The sequence below is a fragment of the Rousettus aegyptiacus genome, unplaced genomic scaffold (genome assembly GCF_014176215.1).
Source record: "Rousettus aegyptiacus isolate mRouAeg1 unplaced genomic scaffold, mRouAeg1.p scaffold_m13_p_1, whole genome shotgun sequence".
Taxonomy (NCBI): domain Eukaryota; kingdom Metazoa; phylum Chordata; class Mammalia; order Chiroptera; family Pteropodidae; genus Rousettus; species Rousettus aegyptiacus.
This window is the reverse complement of record NW_023416284.1, coordinates 28,483,326-28,506,449: the sequence shown is the minus strand read 5'-3', so window position 1 is coordinate 28,506,449 and position 23,124 is coordinate 28,483,326. Positions and strand designations below refer to the sequence as shown.

General features: G+C 39.0%; 1 protein-coding gene and 1 pseudogene across 3 annotated transcripts in view; one reads left to right on the top strand and one right to left on the bottom strand.

Annotated features, from left to right (window-relative positions):
• Positions 1-23,124, bottom strand: part of ST3GAL3 (ST3 beta-galactoside alpha-2,3-sialyltransferase 3) — a 156,380-nt gene that overhangs the window by 62,072 nt on the left and 71,184 nt on the right. For all 3 annotated transcript variants that reach the window (XM_036232888.1, XM_016123705.2, XM_016123707.2), the window contains one exon: positions 6,987-7,079. In XM_036232888.1, coding sequence (XP_036088781.1) covers positions 6,987-7,079 — 93 coding nt within the window. The remainder of the gene's footprint in view (positions 1-6,986; positions 7,080-23,124) is intronic.
• Positions 5,281-5,398, top strand: LOC118606771 (annotated as a pseudogene).

The following is a 23,124-nucleotide window of genomic DNA, read 5'->3' as shown; positions in this document are numbered from 1 at the left end:
GAGGTCAGCGAAGACTTTCCATTCCACAAGACCAACAGATGAAAGTCCCTAATCTAATGTCTGGAGCAGAGCAGATGCTCAATAAATCTGAGTTCCTTTGGCTCCTACACCCTTCTTCTCCATCTCTCTCATTAGAGAAAGATGTATCCAGGAAGGCAAGTCACAAGAATAAGAAAGGAAAGAAAGGTTTTCCAGCAGAAAGCACAAAGGTGTGAGAGGGAAGAGGCTGGCTTCCCAGAGAAGCAGGACTCTGCAGCCTGGACAGGATGGCACATCAGAAACCCTTCCATTCACTGCCTGTTCCCCTGCCTGCGCCCAGGTGTAGGAGTCAGTGACTGGGTGATCTCAATAGAGTGAGAATATGCTTCATATAGCAGAGAGACGGAGAGGGAGTAAGGGGGAGGAGCAGGGGAGGGGGAGGGAGAGATTTAATGGTTTGTTTTTATTAGAGTGTGTGGAAACTAACACATCAAAAGAGTTGCATTAAGACCTTTTGTGTCAAAATATTGTTGCTATAAAAATATTCTTAATTTACTTAGAACTTTTTGGTCAAAATATCAAGAAAAACTAGCTACCCATGAGGGGAAAATAACCCTATATCCCAACATCAGGGATCACTCCTAATACCAAAACCAAATGAAACAATAAAAAAAATCCAGGAGGATTAACAATTCAAATATAAATAATAAAGCTAAAAAAGTACTAGAAGAAAACATAGAGGAAGACATCTTTGTAAGCTACTTAGTGTGGATATAAATTCAAAAATTGCTACAGCAGGTAATTTGCAATAACTTTCAAAATTACTTTTGATTCTGAACTATCACTTTATTCTAGATAATTTCCCATGGGTGGGAAACATCATTCAAAAAAGGTTATTCACTGAAGTAATGTTTTAGTTGTAAAGATTGGTAATTGCCTGAATGTCCATCAACAGGGAACTGAATAATTAAATTATAGTCCCTCTTTATGACAGAATGTTACGTAAAATAAAAAGGGACTTCTGCTTTTAGCCATGATGGAATAACAGGGATGAGATTTATGCTCCTATTTTAAACAACTAGAAAACAAGTAAAAATATACGAAACAACAGTTTTCAGACCAATGGAAGGATGGGGAACCCAAATAGAGCCCAAGGGTCTTTGTGAATTGAGAAAAGAGATCAAAGTTTAGGGGAAGCAAGAAAACTAGACTTTGTGGAGAAGACTACCACAAAGAATAGAGCTGCATAGAAAACTCCAGAGATCTGCAAAGGGGTTCCCTCAGATCTTTGGCCCAGTATTGATTAGTACATACACACGAGGAAACTCTGAGGCTGAGGCAAGACCACCAGAAAACAGTAGATCAAAGAATTCCTGGTGTTCGTAAGGGCTGCAAATTGTTTGTATTCATACAAACCAGAGTGAAAATAAATCAGCCAGAGTTGATAGATTAGACAAATACTATCAACTAACCTAATCATGTACTTGTAAGCCATTTGTATATCTTCTTAGGTGAAATTTATATTCGAGTCCTTTGCCCATTTTCTGTTGTTGAGTTTGTAGTTCTTTATATGTTCTGGACATTAACACCACATCAGGTATATGATCCGCAAATATTTTCTCCCATTCTGTAGGTTGTTTTTCCCATTCATTTTAAAATCACTTTAAATAACTGATTGTTTAAAACAAAAATAAGTAAGAACAATGCTGTGTGGGTTTATAATATAGATATAAAATGTATGACAAAAATAGTACAAATGATGGGAGGGGGAATGGAAGAATATTTTGTAAGGTTTTTAACCTTTAAATGCTATAATATTATTTAAAAACAAATTATAAATTAAAGATTAAATTAAGGATGTATATTGTAAACTCTACAACAATCATGAAAAACATAAATAAGTGTGGGTATTAAACCAATAGTGGAGGTAAAATGAAACCACTAAACACAGGAGGCAGAAAAAGAAGGGAAAAAAAGAAACAAGCAGAAAATAGCAAGTGGTAGATTCAAACACAACCATATTGATAATTACATTAAATGTAAATGATATAAATATCCTAACAGAAGGCAGACATTGTTAGATTGAATAAAGAAGCAAGATTCATTATGTGCTGTCTGAAAGAAACCCGCTTTAATTATCAAGGCACAGACAGGTTAAATGTAAAAGGATGAACTACTTCAGACCACCCCTGAGATGCAACTTCTTGAGGGCGAAAGGTAAACACAAACATACCCTTCCCCACCAAAAAAAAATGTAAAAGGATTTAAAAAAAAACCCAAAACCATATACCATGATGAAGCTAATTTTTAAAAGGCTGTAATGGTGATATTAATATCAAATGAGGAAGGTTTCAGAACAAGAATTATTAGCAGAGAAAAAGAGACATTTCAGAATAATGAAGGCATCTATTCCGTAAGAGGATAAAACAATCCTATATGTATACGTACCAAATGACAGAGCTTCAAAATACATGAAGCAAAAACTGATAAATGGAGACTTCAACATCCTTTTGTTAGCAACTGACAAAAAAATTGGTAAGGATATAGGAGCGATTAGACAAATACTATCAACTAACCTAATCTAATTGTCATTTATAGAACACCGAATAACAGCAGAAATATTTTCTTTTCAAGTGCACAGAGTATTCACCAAGATATACCATATTTTAACCCATAATTAAGGTCTCCATACATTTAAAAGTATTAAAATTATACAAAGTGTATTCTCTGATCACAATAAAAATAAACCCAAAATCCATAATATTAAGATATCTAGAACCTCCCCCCCAAATATTTGGAAATTAAGAAAAAGAATTCCTAAGAACCCAGAGGGAAATTTATAGCACTAAATGCTTCTACCTTAAGCAACAATGAAACAAAAAAGAACAAATTAAACCCCAGATAAGTGGAAGGTAGGAAATACTAAAGATGAGAGCAGAAATCAACAATATAGTGAAAAAAATACCAAAAAAGAAAAATCAATGAAACCAAAAGCTAGTTCTTTGAGATCAATAAAAACAATAAACCTCAAACCAGGCTGTTTATGAAGAAAGTAGAAAAATATAAATTACCAATATCAGGCATGAAAGAGAAAACCTCTCCAGAAATCTCAGGCACTAAAGGAATAATGAAAAATATTATGAACAATTCTATACCAATAAAGTCAATGACTTAGATAAAATGCATAAATTCCTTGAAAGAAACAAACTACCAAAGAAGAAACAGGAAAACCCAGAGATAGGAAAGCCCCAAATCTTGCTGTAGGTTTTTCAGAGGTAACTTGTTGAGCATTTTTATTAAATTAAATTAAATTAAAGAAATTTAATTCTCAATAAAAACCTTTCCACAAAGAAAACTATAGGCTTAGGTGTCTTTGGTGGTGAATACTATCAAACATTTAGGGAAAAATATTATCAAGTCCACATAAAACTTTCAGAAACTGGCAGATAAAGGAATAATTTCCTGCTTATTTCTATGAGGTCAGCTTTACCCTGATATCAAAACTAATATTACAAGAAAATTATAGAACATCTTTCATGAACAGAAGCAAAAATCTTTAATAAAACATTAGCAAATTGAATCCAGTAATATAGAAAAAGAATAATACATCAGGACCAAATGAAACTTATCCTAGAAATGAAAGATTGGTTTAACACTTGAAAATCAATCAAAGAAAAAAACATCAATCAATGTAATTTGCCATATTAATACACTAAAAAGAAAAGCCATATGGTCATCTCAAAAAGTGCAGAAAAAGTATTTGACAAAATATCTACGCATGATAAAAATGCTCAACAAGTTACGAATAGAAGAGAACTTCCTCTACCTGAAATGAGGCTACCTCTGAAAAACCTACAGCAAACACCATAATGGTGAAAGACCAAATGTTTTCCTGCTAAGACCGGGAACAAGGCAAGTATGTTCACTTTCCCCTCATTTATTCAAGACTGTACTAAAAGAGTCTAGCCACCAGTGCAGTGAGGCAAGAAAAAGTAATGAGAGTCATCCAAAATGGAAAGAAAAAAATAAAACTGTATTTATTAAAAGAAAGCATAATTGTCTACGTATGTATTTTAGTGGAAGGATAGACACAGAGATCAATGGAATAGAATAAGGCATCCAGAAATAGACTCGCACATAGATGTTAAACTGATTTTCAACAAACATGACAAGGTTAATGCAATGAAGAAAAGATAGTCTTCAACAAATGGTTCTGGAATTGAACATCCACATGCAAAAAAATAACCTCAAACCTTTTACTACATACAAAAATTAGACCTAAACGAAAGAGCTAAACTTGTAAAAATTCTAGAAGAAAACACAGGAAAAAATCTGTTGACTATGGATTAGGGAAAGACTTCTTAGAAAAAACATAAAAAGTAAAATTCATAAAAGAAATAATTTGGCTTCATTAAGATTAAAAATTTCTGCTTTATGAAAGATACTGTTTAGGGAATGAAAAGAGAGCTTTAGACTGGAAGAAAACATTTGCAAATCATCATATTTCCAGAATATGTAAAGAATCTTACAATGCAATAAGACAACCAAGTAAAAAATGGCAACATATTTGGATCATTCCCCAAAGATAAAGGAATGGGAAAAATGCACATGAAAATCATACTTAACAGCATTAGTCACTAGTAAAATGCAAATTAAAATAACAGTGAACTACCTATCACTCTAAACCTACTAAAATAGTTAAAACTAGAAAGACTAATGGCATGGATATAGAACAACTGAAACTCTCATACATTGCTGGCTGGAAAGCAAAGTAGTACAATTATTTAGGAAAATGGTAATTTCTTATAAAGTGAAGCATACATCTTGTCCACAAATGTTTATAGTGGCTCTACTTTTAATAGCTAAAAACTGGAACTAACCCAAATGTCTATTGACTACTGAATAGATAAACAGACTGTGTTTATCTACACAAGGGAATACTATTCAGCAATAAAAAAGAACAAACAACTGATAACACACAACACATGGATGAATCTAAAATGCATTTTACTAAATGAAAGAGGCAGACTCAAAAGGCTACATACTACATGATTTCATTTATATGACATTCTGCAAGTACCACAGGGACAGAAAACTGATCAGTGGTTGTTAGGGACTGGGGGTCACGGTAGGGATTAACTGCAAAGGAGCATAAGGAGACTTTTGGGGGTGATGATGGAAACATTCTGTTGATTGTTGTGGTGGTTACACAAAGGTATATATTTGTCAAAATTCATACAATTACACTGTGAAGTAAATTTTACTCAATAAACCTTACTTTTAATAAAATTGATACATCTAGTTTACGGCCATGCCACCCTGAACGAGCTTGATCCCTCTGATCTCTGAAGCTAAGCAGGGTTGGGCCTGGTTAATACTTGGATGGGAGACCACCTAGGAATACCAGGTGCTGTAGGTGTAAAAAATAAAAAATAAGGGATTGTAAGCTGACAAGGTCCTTGCAATCTGTGAGGTCAAACAAGGGTTGCCTCGACTTAAAAAAAAAAAAAAGAAAATTGATCCATACATACAATTAAATATTACAAAATCAGTTTAAAAATAAAGTGGATCGATATATGCTGGTAATAGAATAATTAATCTCTAATACACACAGAAGTAAAAAGCAAGATACAGAACAATAAATACAATATCTTCCCATTTCTGGTAATATCTCTAGTGAAGGGGTCTGGAGTGGGAATATATATCCCCTTTTGTGTTGTTTAAGTTATTTTTTTTTTTTTAAAGCACATGCTCATATTATTTTCAATTAGAAAAAAGTAAAAGAAACCTATATACAGGTCAATGAAAAATCACAGGTGTCTGGCCCAAGGAACTGAGTCATGCAGGCCTGAAAAAACACATGTAAGAGAATATGGAACATAATGCCAGACACTTAAGAGGTGTTTAATAAATAGCTGCGAGAAGCAAAAATATTTGGAAGCAATTCAGAGGCAAACCCTGGACAAAGAGAGCACTATCTGAACATCAGATATTCAGCCAGCAGAGCCCATGTTTTATACGAGGAGATAAGCTTGCATCGCTCATGTTAGAAAAAAAGGAGCATAAAACCCACGCATCCTGTATTTATGTTTGGGCAAACTGTTTTTCAGCATTCCTGTGCAAGGACATTGTGTGCCCAAACCTCAGCCTTCTAAGAGATGGGGTGCAAGCCCTTCCCCCTGTGAGCAGAGCCCACCCCTAGGGCTCCTCCAGTGGCCTGAATGCTACATCCCAACTTTCCAAGAGTCCTGAGCAGCCTTTTCTCCAGTTCCTCCAGGTCGGACACTCACAAAACTTTCTGGAAAAACAAAATGACCCCAAGAGTCTCACTGCATTCCGGCCTACAGAGAAGACAATCTCAGCACATCAAGCCCTTCTCCACACTAAGGCTTCAAGAAAAGAAATGCCTTTTCTTCAAGAAAAGAAAAGGCAGATAGGTAAGCAAGGCTCCTCAGCACACTTTGGTAAAAGGAACTCCCAGGGTTTGGCACAGCTTCTTTTAGCAAGCCTGATCTCAAGGAAATCAGGAATCCAGACGCAAAATGGACAGAGGGAAGGTGCCAGAACTGCCAGCCTCAGGAACTGCTCTTTGGTCCCTGCTTTATTTGGATATGCTTCCCTGAAGCCATGCGGTTGGTCTTAGTTTCCAAAATGTTTGGTCACTGATCCTATGACTAGGAGCATCTGAGCTGGGTAGCCTTGTCTGGCTGCCTCTGGATACCTGGCTTCCACGGGCAACCACACAATTTCTACCTCCTCTCTCTCCTCCACAGAAACGAGCCGTGCTGGCAGGCGGACAGGTATGGCAAGGGCAACAGTGGGAACGGGGTAGGAACCAACTAAAAACAAGTCCTTTCCAGGCACCCACAGACTTGAGGACACTTGAGGGAAGTTACAACAGAATCTCCTTTTCTCGGGAGCACCTCACTTGCCACAAGGGCAGGGTTTCTGACTCCTGTGCCAAGAACCGGGTTGTCTAGGCAGTGGGAATAAAGAGGAGCACTTACCGGGGGAAGATGGCAGTCATCAAGGCTGAAGCGTAGCCAGGCTTGCAAGCTCCCTCTGAAAAGTTTGCGTACTTGGTGGCTAATTCCACAGGCCTATGGGAAAAGAAGGAAAGTCACAGCTTGCCAGGCACTGAGCAGTCAGTGGGATATTAGTTTATGAAGAGCTGTGGTTGTTTAAACCTTGAATGAAGCTTTATTCCCTACAATCAGCGCTTAGGCCCCTCTTCTACACCAAGGCATCAGGGGGGAAAAAACTCCCCAAAACCTAAAGGAATAGGTAGATAAATAAGCAAGGCCCATCAATGGAATTTGGTAAAAGAACTCACTGGGTTTGCATAGATTCTTTGCAGTAAAGCTGATACCAAGGAAACTGGCAGCTCATCTAGGCTCCTGGACTGGGAGAGTCGAGCATGGAGATCTAGGAGAGAGCTGTTCGGGCTTTGATAAAGTCAGAGGCACTGCCCTCTCAACCTTTCTTCTATGTTCCTATACGTCCAGCCTTATCTGCTTTGATTCTCAACACACATAGATCCAGCCAGTGGGAACCACTAACAATGCCTCAAATATAGGTCATATATATGTGGGAGCTACTACTATAACCATTAGTACTATTCAGCTGAGGATGCTCTTCTGCTCTTCTGCTCTTCTGTTCTCTCTGCCTGGAATGTTCTTCCTTGTCCTTCCCCACTTGCCTATGCCTACTGGTCTTTCACAACTAAGCTTAGATGTCAACCTCACTGGGAGTGATTCCCTGACCCCCAGAGTGGGCTAAGTGCCTCCTCTGAGCTTCTATAGTCCACCCCTTACCATCCATATTACATGCTTACCGTACCCTTAGCTCTTGCTGTACTGTGTTGTAATTGTTGGTAATATGTCTCCCTCATTATATTGGAAATTCCCGAGCTCAGAGTCTTCTTACTGAAGACCCCTGTAATTTTCTGAAGGAACAAAATGACATTGACAGTCTTGCTGTACTTGGACTTAAACCAAGACAATCTCAGGAACACACAAATCAGATTGCTGAATGTTTTTCAGAAGATGCGTGTGTTCTAGCCCTGGCTTTGTTGCTGTGTGACTGTAGTCAGATCACCTCACATGTTTGGGCTTCACTGCCAGGCTGGAGTCACTGCCCTGTCACCAGAAACTCTGCCCAATGCACGTTAGAAAAAGCCACGATGGAAGAACAGGACACACTCAGTGACTGCTGGGCTGGAGGCCCTGCGTGCTGGGGCACCTGAGGAAGCCCTGGCTGGTGGCCAGTTCCCAGTCCCAACCTCCCCCACCTCCACCCTTGGGCCTGCTGCCAAAATTCTGATCAGTCTAATGCCCAGCTGCTTTGCTGTGCTGAGGCCTGGTAGAAAGTCTTTTCTCAGGGCTGCCTTCTGCAGGGACTGGGCGGGGTCATTCAGGGTGGTGGTGTGGGGGGCAGATGCGGGGAGGCAGGTGCCTATACTGCAGAGTCAGAATCGATGATGCCACTGCCTATTGTGTGTCATATGTGATTCACTCATGTGCCCCTGAGGGCCTAGCTCAGGACATTACACAGAGTAATTGCTCAGTGAATTTAGACAAATTTGTCATATCTGTCTGGAATTTCTTCTGGAAATCTACATTTTTTAGCCCTCCTTACCAGTGAAATTTAAAGCCTGAAATGCAAATGGTGAGTGACAAGCCAGAGTTGAGACTTTATTTGGTTGGCAAAAGAAAGTCAAAGGTTTAACCAGAGAATTTACATACAGCTGTATTTCAGAAATGAAATATAAGCTTTAGTTCAATTACTAAACTTACTGAAAGCTTTTGGACTAGGCACAGTGGTTAAAACATTATAGATTTTTCAATTACTCCTCTCAATAGCCGTGTGAGTAGGTGCTATTAATTTACACACACGCTCAGAAAGATGAAGAGACTTATTCAAGATCATACGGCAAGTAAGTAGCAGATAGCAGATTTGAACCTGTTTCTAACAAGAGTACAGGAGCTCTGAACGTGGCACTACCACCAGTGTGGGTCACAGTAAATGCCATCACGGAGGGAAGCACAGAGTCCAGGGACAGCACATGAGTTTTCAGTGCAACTGGAGATGGGGTAGAGAAAAGGGTCAAGAAGGCTTCGCACAGCTCTTTGACTGTGTGTACATGAGCAGTGAGGCACTATGAGTCCCTTAAATTCTTGTCTCCCAATCCTCCATCATCTGTTTGCCTGCCTAGTACAGTGGGTTCCAAAAAGTTTCACAAAGAAGATGAAAGATGGACAGCAGCTGCGTCTTTGACACAGCACATTACAGAAATACATGTATAACAAGAGACAAAACTTTGGCTACCTCTTTCCTCTCTAGTTTACACCATTACCTTTAGGCAAGGTGCTTTAAGAATAAGGGTTCATGGACTCAGGTAATCTGTAATGGAGAAGAGAGAGCAGTGGCAAGCTGAAGCACAGGGGAGCTTGATCCAAGCAGGGAAGGCTCTTCCCATGGCAGTGCAAGATAGTCACATATCAAGGAAGAGCAGCTCTAAATCAACCTTTTTATTCAGAAAGCAACAGTAACTTCAAAAATACATAGTCCTGGGTACAGTGGGCCAGTCAAATTATTACCAAATTAAAATGCCTTAGAAATGGCCTCCTGACCATCCCAGTGAGAGAAGAATAGGGGGAGTGTTGGGGATTCTGAGTCATACAGCAGGCTGGGACCTCTGGGGCAGTCAGCGGTCAAAATCACGAAGATTAACAGTCGCCAACTCCCTCGGGCTAGAATAGTTAGTTTCTCTAAGGCACTCACACTCCAAATGCCAGGAGGCCCCCACAGATGTCTGATCAAATCATTCAGCCCTTGTTCTTCTCCTACTCTGCAGCTGGCCTTTCATTTTGGGAGGTTTAGCATTTCAACCAGTAAGAGCACCCATTGTCCTGCAAACGTGACTACTGAGCCCCTGGGGTGAAGAGTGTAAACTATTGCACTTTCAAGAGGAAATCCAGATGGACAGATTTGAATCCCAAAGAAGGAACCAGACTTCCACTCCCCTGCTTCACCCAAAAGCACCGAATATAAGTAATCAGGCCAAACAATGGGTTGTAAATGGAAAGAGTATGCTCTGGAGTCAGAAACTTTCACAGAGGACACAGCAGGCAGTGTGACTTTAGGCAAGTGGTGAAAAATCTGATTCGCAGCTTCCTCATCTACAAATGAGAACCACTCTATTCCTAGGGATCTGGGGAGGATGTGGTGAGATAGCACATTTGGAGGGACTAGCTATCCTCTAGAGCAGCGGTCCCCAACCTTTTTGGCACCAGGGACCTGTGCTCCTATGAGAATCTAATGTCCAATGATCTGAGGAGAGGCTGAGGCAGTGACGGGAGCACTGGGGAGTGGATGCACATACAGGTGAAGCTCTACTTGCTGGCCTGCCACTCACCTGTTGTGTGGTTTGGCTCCTAACAGGCCACTGACCAGTACCAGTCTGTAGCTCAGGCACTGCAGACCCTTGCTCTAGAGCACCACACAAATGTTACATGAAAGATGAGGTGGCAAAGGCAGGCAGCCAGGTCATGAAGGCTTTGAACGCTTGGCTCAAGTTTGGATTCTGTCATAGGAGACAGTGACTGAATGATTTCCAGTGAGAGTACCTTGATGGCAGTGTGCTTTTGAAGGATCAACATTTGGGAGGCAAGGAGTAGCACTGCAAGAGGCTGAAAGGAACAGTCTAAAGAAATGACAGTGTGATGCCTCAGTTGCCTTAAGGACAGAGAAACCAACTGTGTCAAACCCTAGATAGGCCTGGTAATGTGTGGCCATAGGATTGACAGCTGAATGTGACAACATGAAGGTTATTCCTGACCTTGAAAAGAGTTGTTTCACTGGAGTGTGTGTAGAGGGCGGGGGAGTTGAAATGCTGATTTCACTGGGTTCAGGAGAAAACAGAATTGGAATCATGGAATATAAATTACTATTTTTAGGAGTTTTGCTATAAAAGGAGACAGAAATAGGGCAATAGCTGGAGGAAGGAAGCAAGAAAGATGTTTTTTGAGGTTAGGAAATATTTTAGCACGTTTATTAGCTGCTCGGGATAAGAGAAAACTCATGATGCAGTGGAGATGGAACAGTTGTAGAAGAAATGTCCTCGGTAGGTGAGACAGCTGGCCTAGCTCTGTGAACCCTGCCTTGCTCTGGCCAGTGATCCAGTGACGACCTATTCATCCTGTAGTATTGGGTTAACACTACTTCCTTTATCAAGCTTTTCACGATTGCTTCCTCCTCGAGTAGAACCAACCTATCCTGCCCATGGACCCCATTTTACCTAGAGCTGACTTTCACCTTAGCTTGCTCACTTATTCCCACACACTCTCTCTCCCACCTCCTTCCCTTAGTTCATCTTATTCATTCATGTATGTGCCCGTTCATTCACTCAACAAATATTTAGAGGCAACATAGGTCATTCTGCTTGGATTTTCTATTCTGGCTCTATCCCTTACTAGCTGTGTGACTGTGGGCATGTTATTCAATTGCTCTGTGCCTTAATTTTCACATCTTTAAAACTATGACTATATTGGTACTTACCTTGTAAAATTGTTGTGATGATTATGCTGAGAAGAATGTGGTTAGTATTATTCCTGGCATATAGTTATTTCTCAATACATGCTAACTTTAACAGTCTCATTGTTATGTGCCAGACATTGGCCTGGGATTAGGGATACAATAATGACTAGGATATAGTTATGGCATAATACTTATTACACTGAAGAGTAATTATTCATTTAAATATCTTTCTCTCCTAGACTATGAAAATTGAATGCAGTGCATAGCACAGAATACTGTGTATGGCACAGAGTATATAAGTATCGAATAAAATGTTTGTTGGACTGAACCTAATCGGGTACCTTGACTTGGAGGTTAACTGACAGGAAGTCTTGGGGAGAGATGGTGATGGCTGGGGAAAATGAAGAAGGGACTTCAGGGTTTATTCCTCAAGGCTTTATAGATCAGTGATGGGCATCTTGTGACCAATGGTCTAATTTCCAGAACCCTCTCATAAAGGACTACACTCAGATCAGCCCCCTACTATGCTCCCACCTTCATTCCACATGCTAGTTTACTAACATAGAGGTCAAGGAACTGGTTGTGAGAATAAAATAAGACCATATAAGATACCTAGCACAATGCCTGGCAAATAATGGTTAATAAATATTAGTTTATTTTCAAGCAAACATAGCAACTTAAAGCTAGTCAATATTACTGGTGCTGTGAGGACTTGAATGAACATACAGATAAGAATCCTCAGCACAGACCTCACCCCATCGCTGCTTCTTTAATTCTATTCCCTCTCACCTTCCTAATGAAGATGCTTTTCTCTAATTACCAGAGGGTTGTTTCTGGAACAATGACATGACTTCAGGGAAAAATGGAAGGAACAGCTTAAATTTAGTAATCCTATTCTGTCATTAAACATTTTAACTTTTTTTCTGAAATGCCCTTTATGTAAGAAAGATTACTTAAGCAATCTACTGCCATAGATCCTTTTAAGCTCCAAGATGGAAACTTTTCTCCCTAAGGACAATTTTATCTCTTCTGGCTGCTTCTCCCTTCCAAGTCCATTATTAGAGGTCTACTGGCTCTTCCAGCACTATCATCAGTCTTTTCATTCTCTCACATCTGAGGTGTTGCTGATCCATCCCGCCTTAGGTACCAGTGGCCCTTTGCTCTTTGTGAACTCCAAAGCAGACTTGGATTTCTCCACAGTTTTTGCCTCACTTACAGCGATGTATGATAAACTTGGCAGCATTCTCTGATATCTCTTCCACAACTTTAAGAGAGGAGGGACGGCTTGATCTGAGCCATCTGGAATTTGCGGTATTTCTCAGCTCTGGCGGTCCTGCCTTTCCACCCTTGGTACTGGACATAGCAACACATTTTCAATAAAACAGGCCACTTTGCTATTTGATTAGTAATTCTGGAGCTGACATTACTGCAGTTTATCTTTGTTTCCAGGGCCTTGCAATTTACTTCATTTTCACTAGGAGGATGCTCTCCACTAAGCTCGTGCAAATGCTTTAGCCTGAGCTGTATAGGCAATCTCAGAGACTCTCCACCAAGGATCTGTGGCAACTGCTCCAATTCAATTTTGTTTCTACATTTCATTTCTTTAAATATTAAAAAACAAAAACAAAACACATCCTTTTCCTGGGTGGTAGTAAAATAACATGGGAACTAATATTTATTGACCATAAACCATGTGCCAGACAGTTGACCTAACTATCTAACTTAGCTTTACAATAACCCTCTAAGGTAGTATTGCCCTCAGACCCAGGCATGTGGGGCTGAAAGAGTCAACGGGAAGACACAGTTAAAGATGTACTGTTTCATGTGAACACTATAAAATTTCAAATTATAAGTTTTGATAGGAATTGCACTGCATCTGTAGCTTGCTCTGAGTAGTAAGAACATTTTAACAATATTAATTCTTCCAATCCATGAGCATGGAATATCTTTCCACTTATCTGTGTCTTCTTCAACTTCTTTCATCAGTGTCTTATAGTTTTCAGTGTAGGGGTCTTTCGTCTCCTTAGTTAAATTTATTTCTAGGTATTTTGTACCTAGAACTTTTTGATACAACAATAAATGGGATTGTTTTCTTAATTTTTCTTCTGATAGTTCATAATTAGTATATAGAAACACAACTAATTTTTGTATATTGAGTTTGTATCCAGTAACTTTACTAAATTTGTTTAATAGTTCTAACAGTTTTTTGATGTTGTATTTAGGGTTTTCTATATATAATATCATGTTATCTGCAAATACAGAGTTTTGCTGCTACTTTTCTGATTTGGATGCCTTTTATTTCTTTTTCTTGCCCAACTGCTTTGGCTAGGCCTTCCAGTACTCTAATGAATAAAAAATGGCTAGAATGGGTATCCTTGTCTTATTTTTGATCTTAAAGAAAAAACTTCCAGCTCTTTACCACTGACTATGATGTTAGCTGTGGGCTTGTCACATACAGCCTTTATTATGTTGAGGTATGTTCCCTCTATACTCACTTTGTTGAGTTTTTATTATGAACAGATGTCAAATTTTGTCAAACATTTTTTTCCCATTGAAATGATCATAGGATTTTTATTCTTCACTTTGTTAATGTGGTTTATCACACTGACCGATTTGCAGATGCTGAACCATCATTGTGTCCCTGGAATAAATCTCACTTGATCATGGTATATGATCCTTTTACTGTATTGTTGAATTGTTTGCTAAAATTTTGCTGAGGATTTTTGCATGTGTGTTCATCAGGAATATTGGCCTATAATTTTCTTCTCTTACAGTGCCTTTGTCTGGTTTTGGTATTGGTAATTCTGGCCTTATAAAATAAGTTTGAAAGTGTTCCTTCCTTTTCTAGTTTGTGGAAAAGTTTGAGAAGTATTGGTATTAATTCTTCTTTAAATGTTTGGTAGAATTCACCAATGAAGCCATCTGGTCCTGGACTTTTGTTTGTTGGGAAATTTTTGATTATTGATTCAATCTCCTTACTAGTAATTGATCTGTTAAGATTTTCTTTTCTTTTTTTTCGGGATTCAGACTTGATAGGTTCAAATGATAAATTTAACATGACTAGAAAAAAAAATTAAAATTTACATTTTCCCTGAACTCTGGGTAAGACTTGCATTTGGAGTCATCATCAACAAAGCACAGTCATGACCTCTGACAGTCACTGGAAGCCTGTATTCATGTGCAGCATGAAAGACAAGGATACTGTGGTGTCATGAGTAATGACGTAAACAGCATGAAATAAATGGTACTGGAGAATGGAAGAGAAAATGCAATCTGTATTGTTTCTATAACACAGGTTCCAGAGAGCCATGGCACTATGATTAATAATAGCATTGCTACTTTTCTCTTGTGGTGGGAGATATGAAATTAGCCAGAACTGATGCACTTGACAATAAACACTATGAAGAGCTGGTTCTTGAACCTGAATAGAAAGAGATGGTGTCTAAATACCATGAAAAACGTTCATGTGCACTAATTGGATGATAAACAACATAAGTATCTCTTCTTTCCCCATTGTTCTAAATCTTCATCAATAAATCATTATATCTCACATGGACCCATCAACTTGTTTATACCCAGAGGCCTTACAAAAAATGTTTAGCTAGTGCTCCGTATAGCCTTGGAGCAGCCCTACAATAATTTCCTACAATAATGTAGGTCAGAGTATTCTTTGAAAGATTATACAAATGTCAGTTACTGTTCCCACTGTTTTAATGTTTTACTTTTCCTATTATTACTTCTAGATCATCTGAATTATCATTTCACTAATTTAATGAGGAAAAAAACTTCCTTTTATTTTTTTAACCTGGATTATTCTCTTCAATTCACTTGGCTGCCCCAAACTTCTGCCTGGTAGGCAGGGAGGTCAGGAAATTGCTGAGAACAGAGGAGTAAGGCTGCTGAAATGAGGCCAACATCTCATATACAGAGACTTGTCTTCAACTGGCATGCCAATGCCTATCTGATCCCAATGGAAGGGCTAAATCTCATTAAGATCTGTAATGAAAATTATAGCGAAAATGATAGTCAAAACTTGTGCCCCAGGTAAAGATTATTTCCATGATTTCCAAATAACATTCTCCCTAAATCCACTAAGTCTAAGCTTCACAAATTGAGTCACAGTCCAGTTATAATCAGGGGCAGGGGTACTCAAAGCCATGGCACAAAGATAATGCACCAAATTTACCCTGAAGATATGGGGAAGAATGTATTAAAACAACAGACATGGGGAAGAATGAAAAACACTTTTTAAAAATAAAAAAAATTTTCAAAAAAGAATTTCTATTTGCAGTGGGTCGCTATGCAGTATATGCTCATTTTCCTCTGCCATTAAGGACTTCTAGGGGGAAAGTTTCAGTAGGGGATCTGAGTTTTCTATTTTGCTTCTTGCTCTCAAGGAGCTTGTTTTCTAGTAAGCAAGATAGGTAACTGCACCTAGATCCAATGACTTTAGATTCTCTAGGGGGTAGATGAAGGATTAGTAAAGTTTTAAGCTCCTCAAGTGATTCTAACATGCAGTCAAGGCTGAGAACTGCTGTCCTGAGAGGTCCAGATGAGCTACAAAGTGAGAATTTGGCTTTCTGGGTCTTGATCACATAGGAGCAAGATGTCTAAGAGGAAGTCTTTGAACAGTGGGTTGTGAAACAGGCTCAGAGTTATGAAGCAAAGAACCCAGTCAAATCCTGCAAAGCTATGCTCTCCTGTTGTGAACTAAGTACGGCCCTGGCTTGAGCTATCTACAAAACAGACAGAACTCTGTATTTTGCAAACCAGACTACTTCTTTGAGTTTCTTATACCCTCAGGGTTTATTTTCCTGTTGTTCTCTTTTAAACTTTAGGGAAATAAATTTAGCTTTGCTTAGAGGAACCAGGAAAAAAGGTGGTTTGTTTTTTTTTGTTTTGTTTTGTTTTTTGTTTGTTTTTTAGTTTGGGTCTGTTGTTTTCTCTCTCTTTTTTAAAGTGTTAAGAAGAACCTGTGCTCTCTGGAGTCAATGTGATGGTAGTGCCAGTTCTTAAAGTGAGAGACCCTTCAGGAGATGGTGAAACTCAGGATTAAAGACAGTGTCCACTTGGCAGTACTCATCACTGTACTTCCCAAGACTTCAAAATCTTCCAATATTAATACTTGGGGGATCTTGGTTTTATTATTAAAGATGGCACTATTCTGTCTTATATCCTCTTCCTTGTGTCCTTAACTGATTTAACATTTATTAAACATTTACCATGCACCACAAACACTATCCTAGGAATTGGGAATACATCTGTAAGCAGGACTTTCATAGTTCGGCCCTTAACAAAGCTCACAATGTAGTTGTTCAAACTTAAGATCAAATTGACAGTGTGAATTTGGAAAAAATAAAAAGGTATGTTGAATAGTGGGATGAGCAGAAAGTTTGGAGCCAGGCAGAGGGTCTGAATGCTGGTTGAACACACGTAGTTCTGTGAACACAGGTCAGTGCCAGGCACTGTTTTAGGTGCTAGGAAATAGTAGTGAATAAAATAGATAACCCTCCTTGCCCTCTCTCTAGCAGGAAGAGACAATCAATGAGTAAATAAAAAGCAGATACCCAATAATGATAAACACCCTGGAGAAAAATGACATACTAAGGAGAATAGGAAATGTAAATGGAAGATGAAGTTATAATTTTAAGTGGGATAGACAGGGAAGGCCTCACTGAGAAGGTAACATTTAAGCTAAGATCTGAAAATGTGAGAAAGTGACACAATTTCTGCAGATATTTGGGGAAGAGTGTCCCAAAGGAGTGAACGAATGCCAAGAATCTGAGGCAGGAATAGGCCTGGAGGATTTGAGGCACACCAAAGAGCCCAGCATGGAATAATAAACAAGGAGAACAGTGAGAAAACAGGTCTAGATCATGTAAGGCCTTGGTTGGGTATGTTAAAAATCTAGCTCTAGTCTAAGAGAAATGAGGAGCTACTGGAGAGTTCTGATCACAGGAGTAATCAGCCCTATCTTGCATTTTAACAGGATCACTTTAGCTTCAGTGTAAAAGAAGATCACAGGGAAGCCAGTGTGAAAGCAGGGAGAGAAGTCAGGAATACAGTAATAAGGTAGGAAATAATGGTTTTCTAGACAGAGTGATAGTGGCAGAGGTAGTGAGAAGAGGTTGGAGATAGTTAAGGTAAAGTCAATACAGTTCGCCAATGATTAGTTTAGTGTCAAAGATATGATACTGATTTTTTTTTTGATACTAAGTTTTTTGACCTGAGCAACTGGAAAGATGAAGTTGCCATTTACTGGGATAGGGAAGATTCCAGGGAGGCGTAAAGTACAAATCAGAAGTTTGTTTCTGGACATGTAAATGTGAGATGCCTAATACACATCCAAGTAAAGGAGGCAGCTGGATGAATGAGTCTTAAGTGTGGGGAAAAAGGATTGGGCTTGAACTATAAATTTGGGCATCATCACATAGATATTTAAAGCCACCTGCCTGGATGAGATCATCAAAGTGGTGGTTGTGGGAAATAGGTAGCATAGATAGTACCTGGTATGGCATTAGGCATAAACTAGGTCCTTAATAAATACTTTACCCTTGCAGCCACAGGAAACTTGGCAGGCTGTTCTGGAAATAGTAAACCATGCTTTAGAGCCGCGGTCCCCAACCTTTTTGGCACCAGGGACCTGTGCTCCTATGAGAATCTAATGCCTGGTGATCTGAGGTGGGCTGAGGTGGTGATGCTAGTGCTGGGGAGCGGCGGCAAATACAGATGAAGCTTTGCTCGCTGGCCCGACGCTCACCTCCTGCTGTGCAACCCACTTCCTAACAGGCCATGGACCGGTACTGGTCTGTGGCTCAGAGTTTGGGGACCCCTGCCTTAGGGCATATTTTAGACTAGCCCATGTATATAGACCTTTCACAATCGGCTTGGTTTTCACAAGCCTTCCTAGGGTTAGAGTTGTTGGTTTTGGCTTTCAAATCTTAATACCTTCACATGAAATTCCTTATGAAATTAGACTGAATATTAAAGTCCCCATGTTCTTGCCCACATGGCAACTATGAAACACTACATTGTGGCAATAGACAGGTTCTTACCTGGAGCACAGAGCACCTACACACACCCAGCTGAAACAGATGAAATCTCCATTTCGTTATATCAGCTCCCAAAAGGCTGACATCAGCTCAGGAAACACACACCTGGACACCAGGGTCTGGCTCCTTCAAGGCTCCAGATGGCTTTTCTCTCTGCTGGATCTAATGGGCACATTCCTGGCTCACGGTGTCATATTTCTCCTCATAACTAAGACTGAGATTTCCTTAGACTTCTGTCCAGAAGGCTCTGCCTCCAGATAACAGCAGGGCTAATCCCCTCCCTTCCTTTGAGTCTTTGCTCAAATGTCACTTTCTCAATAAGACCTACCCTGATTACTCCATTTAAACTTGCAACCCCTTCTCCAGCACTTCTTTGACTTGCTCTCTTTCCTTCCATATCACTTACTACCTTTGAAGATATTGAAAACATTATTACCCTTTTTGTTTATTGACTGTCTTGTTCACTGGTATATCATCAGAGCATAAAACACTGCCTGAGACATAGTAGTTGCTCAAGAAATCTGTTGAATGAATAAGGAAGTGCTTACCTTGATGTACCCTGAGCCTTTCCTCTAGTGCCTCAACTATGAACAGCAGATTCCTTTCAGAGAACCCTGAGTCTCCCACAGACCAGACTTGAACCTCCTGGAGGTATCATCCAATCAGGCTGTAGCTGAGTGCACTGAGCATGCCTGACTGCCCAACCCCAGGGGAACACAAGATTAATTCTTAGGCAACCCATGACCAGCAATACCCAACTCACCAACCTCACATCCTGGTTACTCCTGTTCCCTCCCTGAATATATCTTTGTCAGTTTTCTCATCCCCAAGTCACTGCTCTCCGCTTCTTCTTCTTGGCCCAATCTCCCACTTCTCTCCCCCATGCACCATGCTCTCACTTTCCACTGTATTCTGTGAAGCCTTGTTCCTTTACATCCTCAGCTTCTTCAGTGAATATTCCTTCTATGTTCTGCTTTCATAGAAATCTGGGTCTCCTTGAAAACACCATTTCCCCTACATCCTTGCATCAAGAAGGCTGTTCTTTCTTCTATGGCCCATGCATCTGAAGATCTCTCATATCCTCTTTGTACTTTGTTTATGCTTCCGAGCCACCAATATAACATCCTTATTTTAAAAACAAACAAAAACCTGTTCATTGTTCATGCTATCCAGAAATACTACCTCCTATTCCAGTGCTATTCTCATTTACTCCCTCTCCATTCACTAAGACCTTAGCTCATAAGACATCCTTTCCAATCAAGCTTGGAAGGCTATTCAGATGGCTTAGAATTTTCAGTTTTATCTCAATTACAAAGCACATAGTTGGTACTCAAGAAATATTTGCCACATGAAAGTGTGAAGAAATGAAATTTGAGGCATGAAGCAAGAGACAAGCTAAAGTTCAAGTCTCATTTGGGAGCTCTATCCTTAGGTGAGTACTATTATTTACACTTTATAATGAGAAACTGAGGCTTAGCAGTTAAATAACTCACTCAAGATTACAGCTAGTAAGATGTGAAACCGGACTTTAAAATTTCATGTCTGACTCCATAGCCCATGTTTTTGACCTCCAAAACCCACTACCCTCCTGAACAGAGCTTGCAGTCAAAAGTTAAGGTTTTATACAGCTCACTGCATATAGTAATCTGAATAATTTTCATAATGTTGACAAATGATTTTGTCATGTAGATATCAGCAGCAGGGAATTCTCAAACAAACAAATAAACAAACAAACAAACAAAACAAAACAGAAAACTAGTCCACAAAGACATAATTAAGACAAAAAAATCCAAAACATTTATTTCCAGATTTTTGTAGTATCATTGGAATATAGACATTTTAAGAGCATTTCTATATATTAGAATCTCAAGAACAGAACCTGAGAAGGAGAGACAATTCTTATGCAACTATATCTATGGTACATTCTCAATTAAGGGTCAGCCAACTATGATTTGTGAGCTAAATCCACCTCTCTATTTGTTGTTTGTATGGCCCTTGAGTTAAGAATGTCTTTTACATTTTTAATGGTTGGGGGGAAACTCAGAAAGTATTTCATGACACATAAAAATTGTATTAAATTTAAATTTCAGCCATAAATAAAGTTTTATTGGAATACAGCTATACTCATTTATCTATATGTTGTCTATGGCTGCTTTCACGTTACAGCAGCAAACTAGAGCAGTTGAGACAGAGACAATAAGGCCCCCAAACCCTAAAATATTGACCATCTGGCCCTTTATAGAAGAAGTTGGCCATTCCTGTTATAATCACTTCTTCTGACTTATCTTCCATAGTTTGCAAACTCTGTCTTCAGTTGTATCTAATTTGTTCCTAAATCTTTGTCAAGTTTTTAATTTTGGTCACTGTAATTTTTTTTTAATTCTATAAGTTCTTTATTTTTCAAACCTAATATTTTACTTTTTATAGTTCTCTATTCCATGTATATAATCTTATATTTTATTTACTTAACTATAGTATATATAATTGCTTTAAAACTGTGTCTGGTAATTTCAATTTCAGAAGTCTTTGTGAGTCCCTCTCTGATATCTGTTGTCTTTTAGGGTCTCAATAATGGAGCCTTGTTTCTATAAGTGCTTAGTTTTATTTTGTTGCTTTTTGTTTTTATAGCTGCTCATTTCCTTGAAAAGTTATTTGTAAGGAATTCATGTGTTTTTCTCCAGGAAGGGTTTGCATTCGCTTCTGCCAGGAGCCTGGAGGCACTGCCAGTCTGGAATACCTTAAACTGAGTTCTTAGATTACCTGAATGATGAGAACTCTAGCTATGAATATCAAATGTTTCTGTTTTATTAACTTACTGCTCTGATTGACTTAGAGCTCTAGCAACCTTTTCTGCAGTCCTAGTTCTCCAGTACAGGTCTAGTTCTAGTTCATCCTTATGCTGAGTTATTTGGGATTCCAGTTTGACATGGAAAGGACTGAAGGTCAAAATATAAAAGAGATGTTAACAGACTTAGAGGCTAGAATGAGGTCTAACGTTTCATCAGAGTTTCAGAAGAGGAGTAGAGAGAAAGTGGGGCAGAGGCAATACTTAAAGAGATAATGGTTAAAAATTTTCTAGAACATATGAATTATTTATACTTAAGAAGCTAAATGAAACCAATCAAAATAAATGATTCTTTCATGTGTATACTTACTTATTCATACTTCATAGAATGCTTTCTTTTATTCTTCATAAAACCTTAGGAAGTGGGGATTGTTATCTATGTTTTTCATAAGGAAAAACTTGGATTCAGAGATCTAAAATGAATTATCTAAGGTCCTCTAACTTTAATCAGTAGAAGCACAATGCAAATTTAGTTCTTCTGATCCAAGTTCAATTCTTTTCCTATATATTAGAAATAGAACACAATACAACACAGCAGAGAAGGATTTTATAAGGGGAGATCTTAAAATTGCTAAGGAATTACCCACAAAAAAACAGAATCCTTAACTTAGAAACTTCTCCTTGGATGCACAGAAAAACCTTTTTCTACATATCTGTGCTTTCTTCTGAAGACAGCAATGGTTTGGAAAAAGCCTTTGCAGTAAGAAGCAGGAAAGTTCCACCTTGTAGATTAAACTGTGAGTTAAAGCAAATGAGGCCAAGCTAGTTCTCTGGACTTAAGACCAACTTGACTCAATTGGTTCATGGATCCAGCCTGGTCCACAACAAAAGGCTACACCACAGCCTACTGTATACCACCTAACTTTCAGGACAGCAAGGCAGGAATGTCCCCCTAATTCCCCTCCTTATACTTCTGAAGACAGTTTAAATACTGTGGTTAACATGTCCTACATGACATGTCTTCTGTTCATCAATGTGATTCAACTTGATAATTATTACTCTCGAATCCGGTGGCATTTCACTTGCTTAAAATCTTCATTTGCTTTTTTTTCTTTTTCTCCAGATCACTAAATTAAGACTTTTCTAAAAGTAAAGCCTGTGGTTTTCTAATATAATCAAGCCCTATTCTACAGATGTTAACATGTTGTTGACATCTCTCTACTAACTTGGTATAAAAGCAGACCATTCTCCCCTCATGGCTACCTTCACATGTGTAAAATCGTGGAGAATTACAACTCCTGAACTCACAGTGTGAGGCACCAGAGCCAAAAAGCCAGATGCCAGGAAAAGGAGTTAGATGCCAGACAATTCAGTAGGAAAGCCAGTGAGTCCCTGATTTGATGTCTTATATGCAGGTATAGCCATCACTATCAGGAGCAGCTGTGGTCAAGGCCTCATGCAAGAGAAGAAAAGGAGACACAATTCTGATCTTTTATGCCTGTCTGGTACAGGACAGAGGACACAGGTATACAAAGAAGACTAACAACAAAAAGGATCTATAGCAGTTTTGAAACCATTTATTGTGCATCAACCATGTGAGAGGCCCTATGCAGGGCATGAACACACAGAGTGGATAGAGCATCTTGATCTAGTCATCCACCTATTGTTCGTCATCTACCTATTGTCCGTCCGTCCATCTGTCCATCTAACCATGAACCCATCCTTGCAGGCATGTATTCAGTGTTTACTGAGCATCTAACAAATATATGC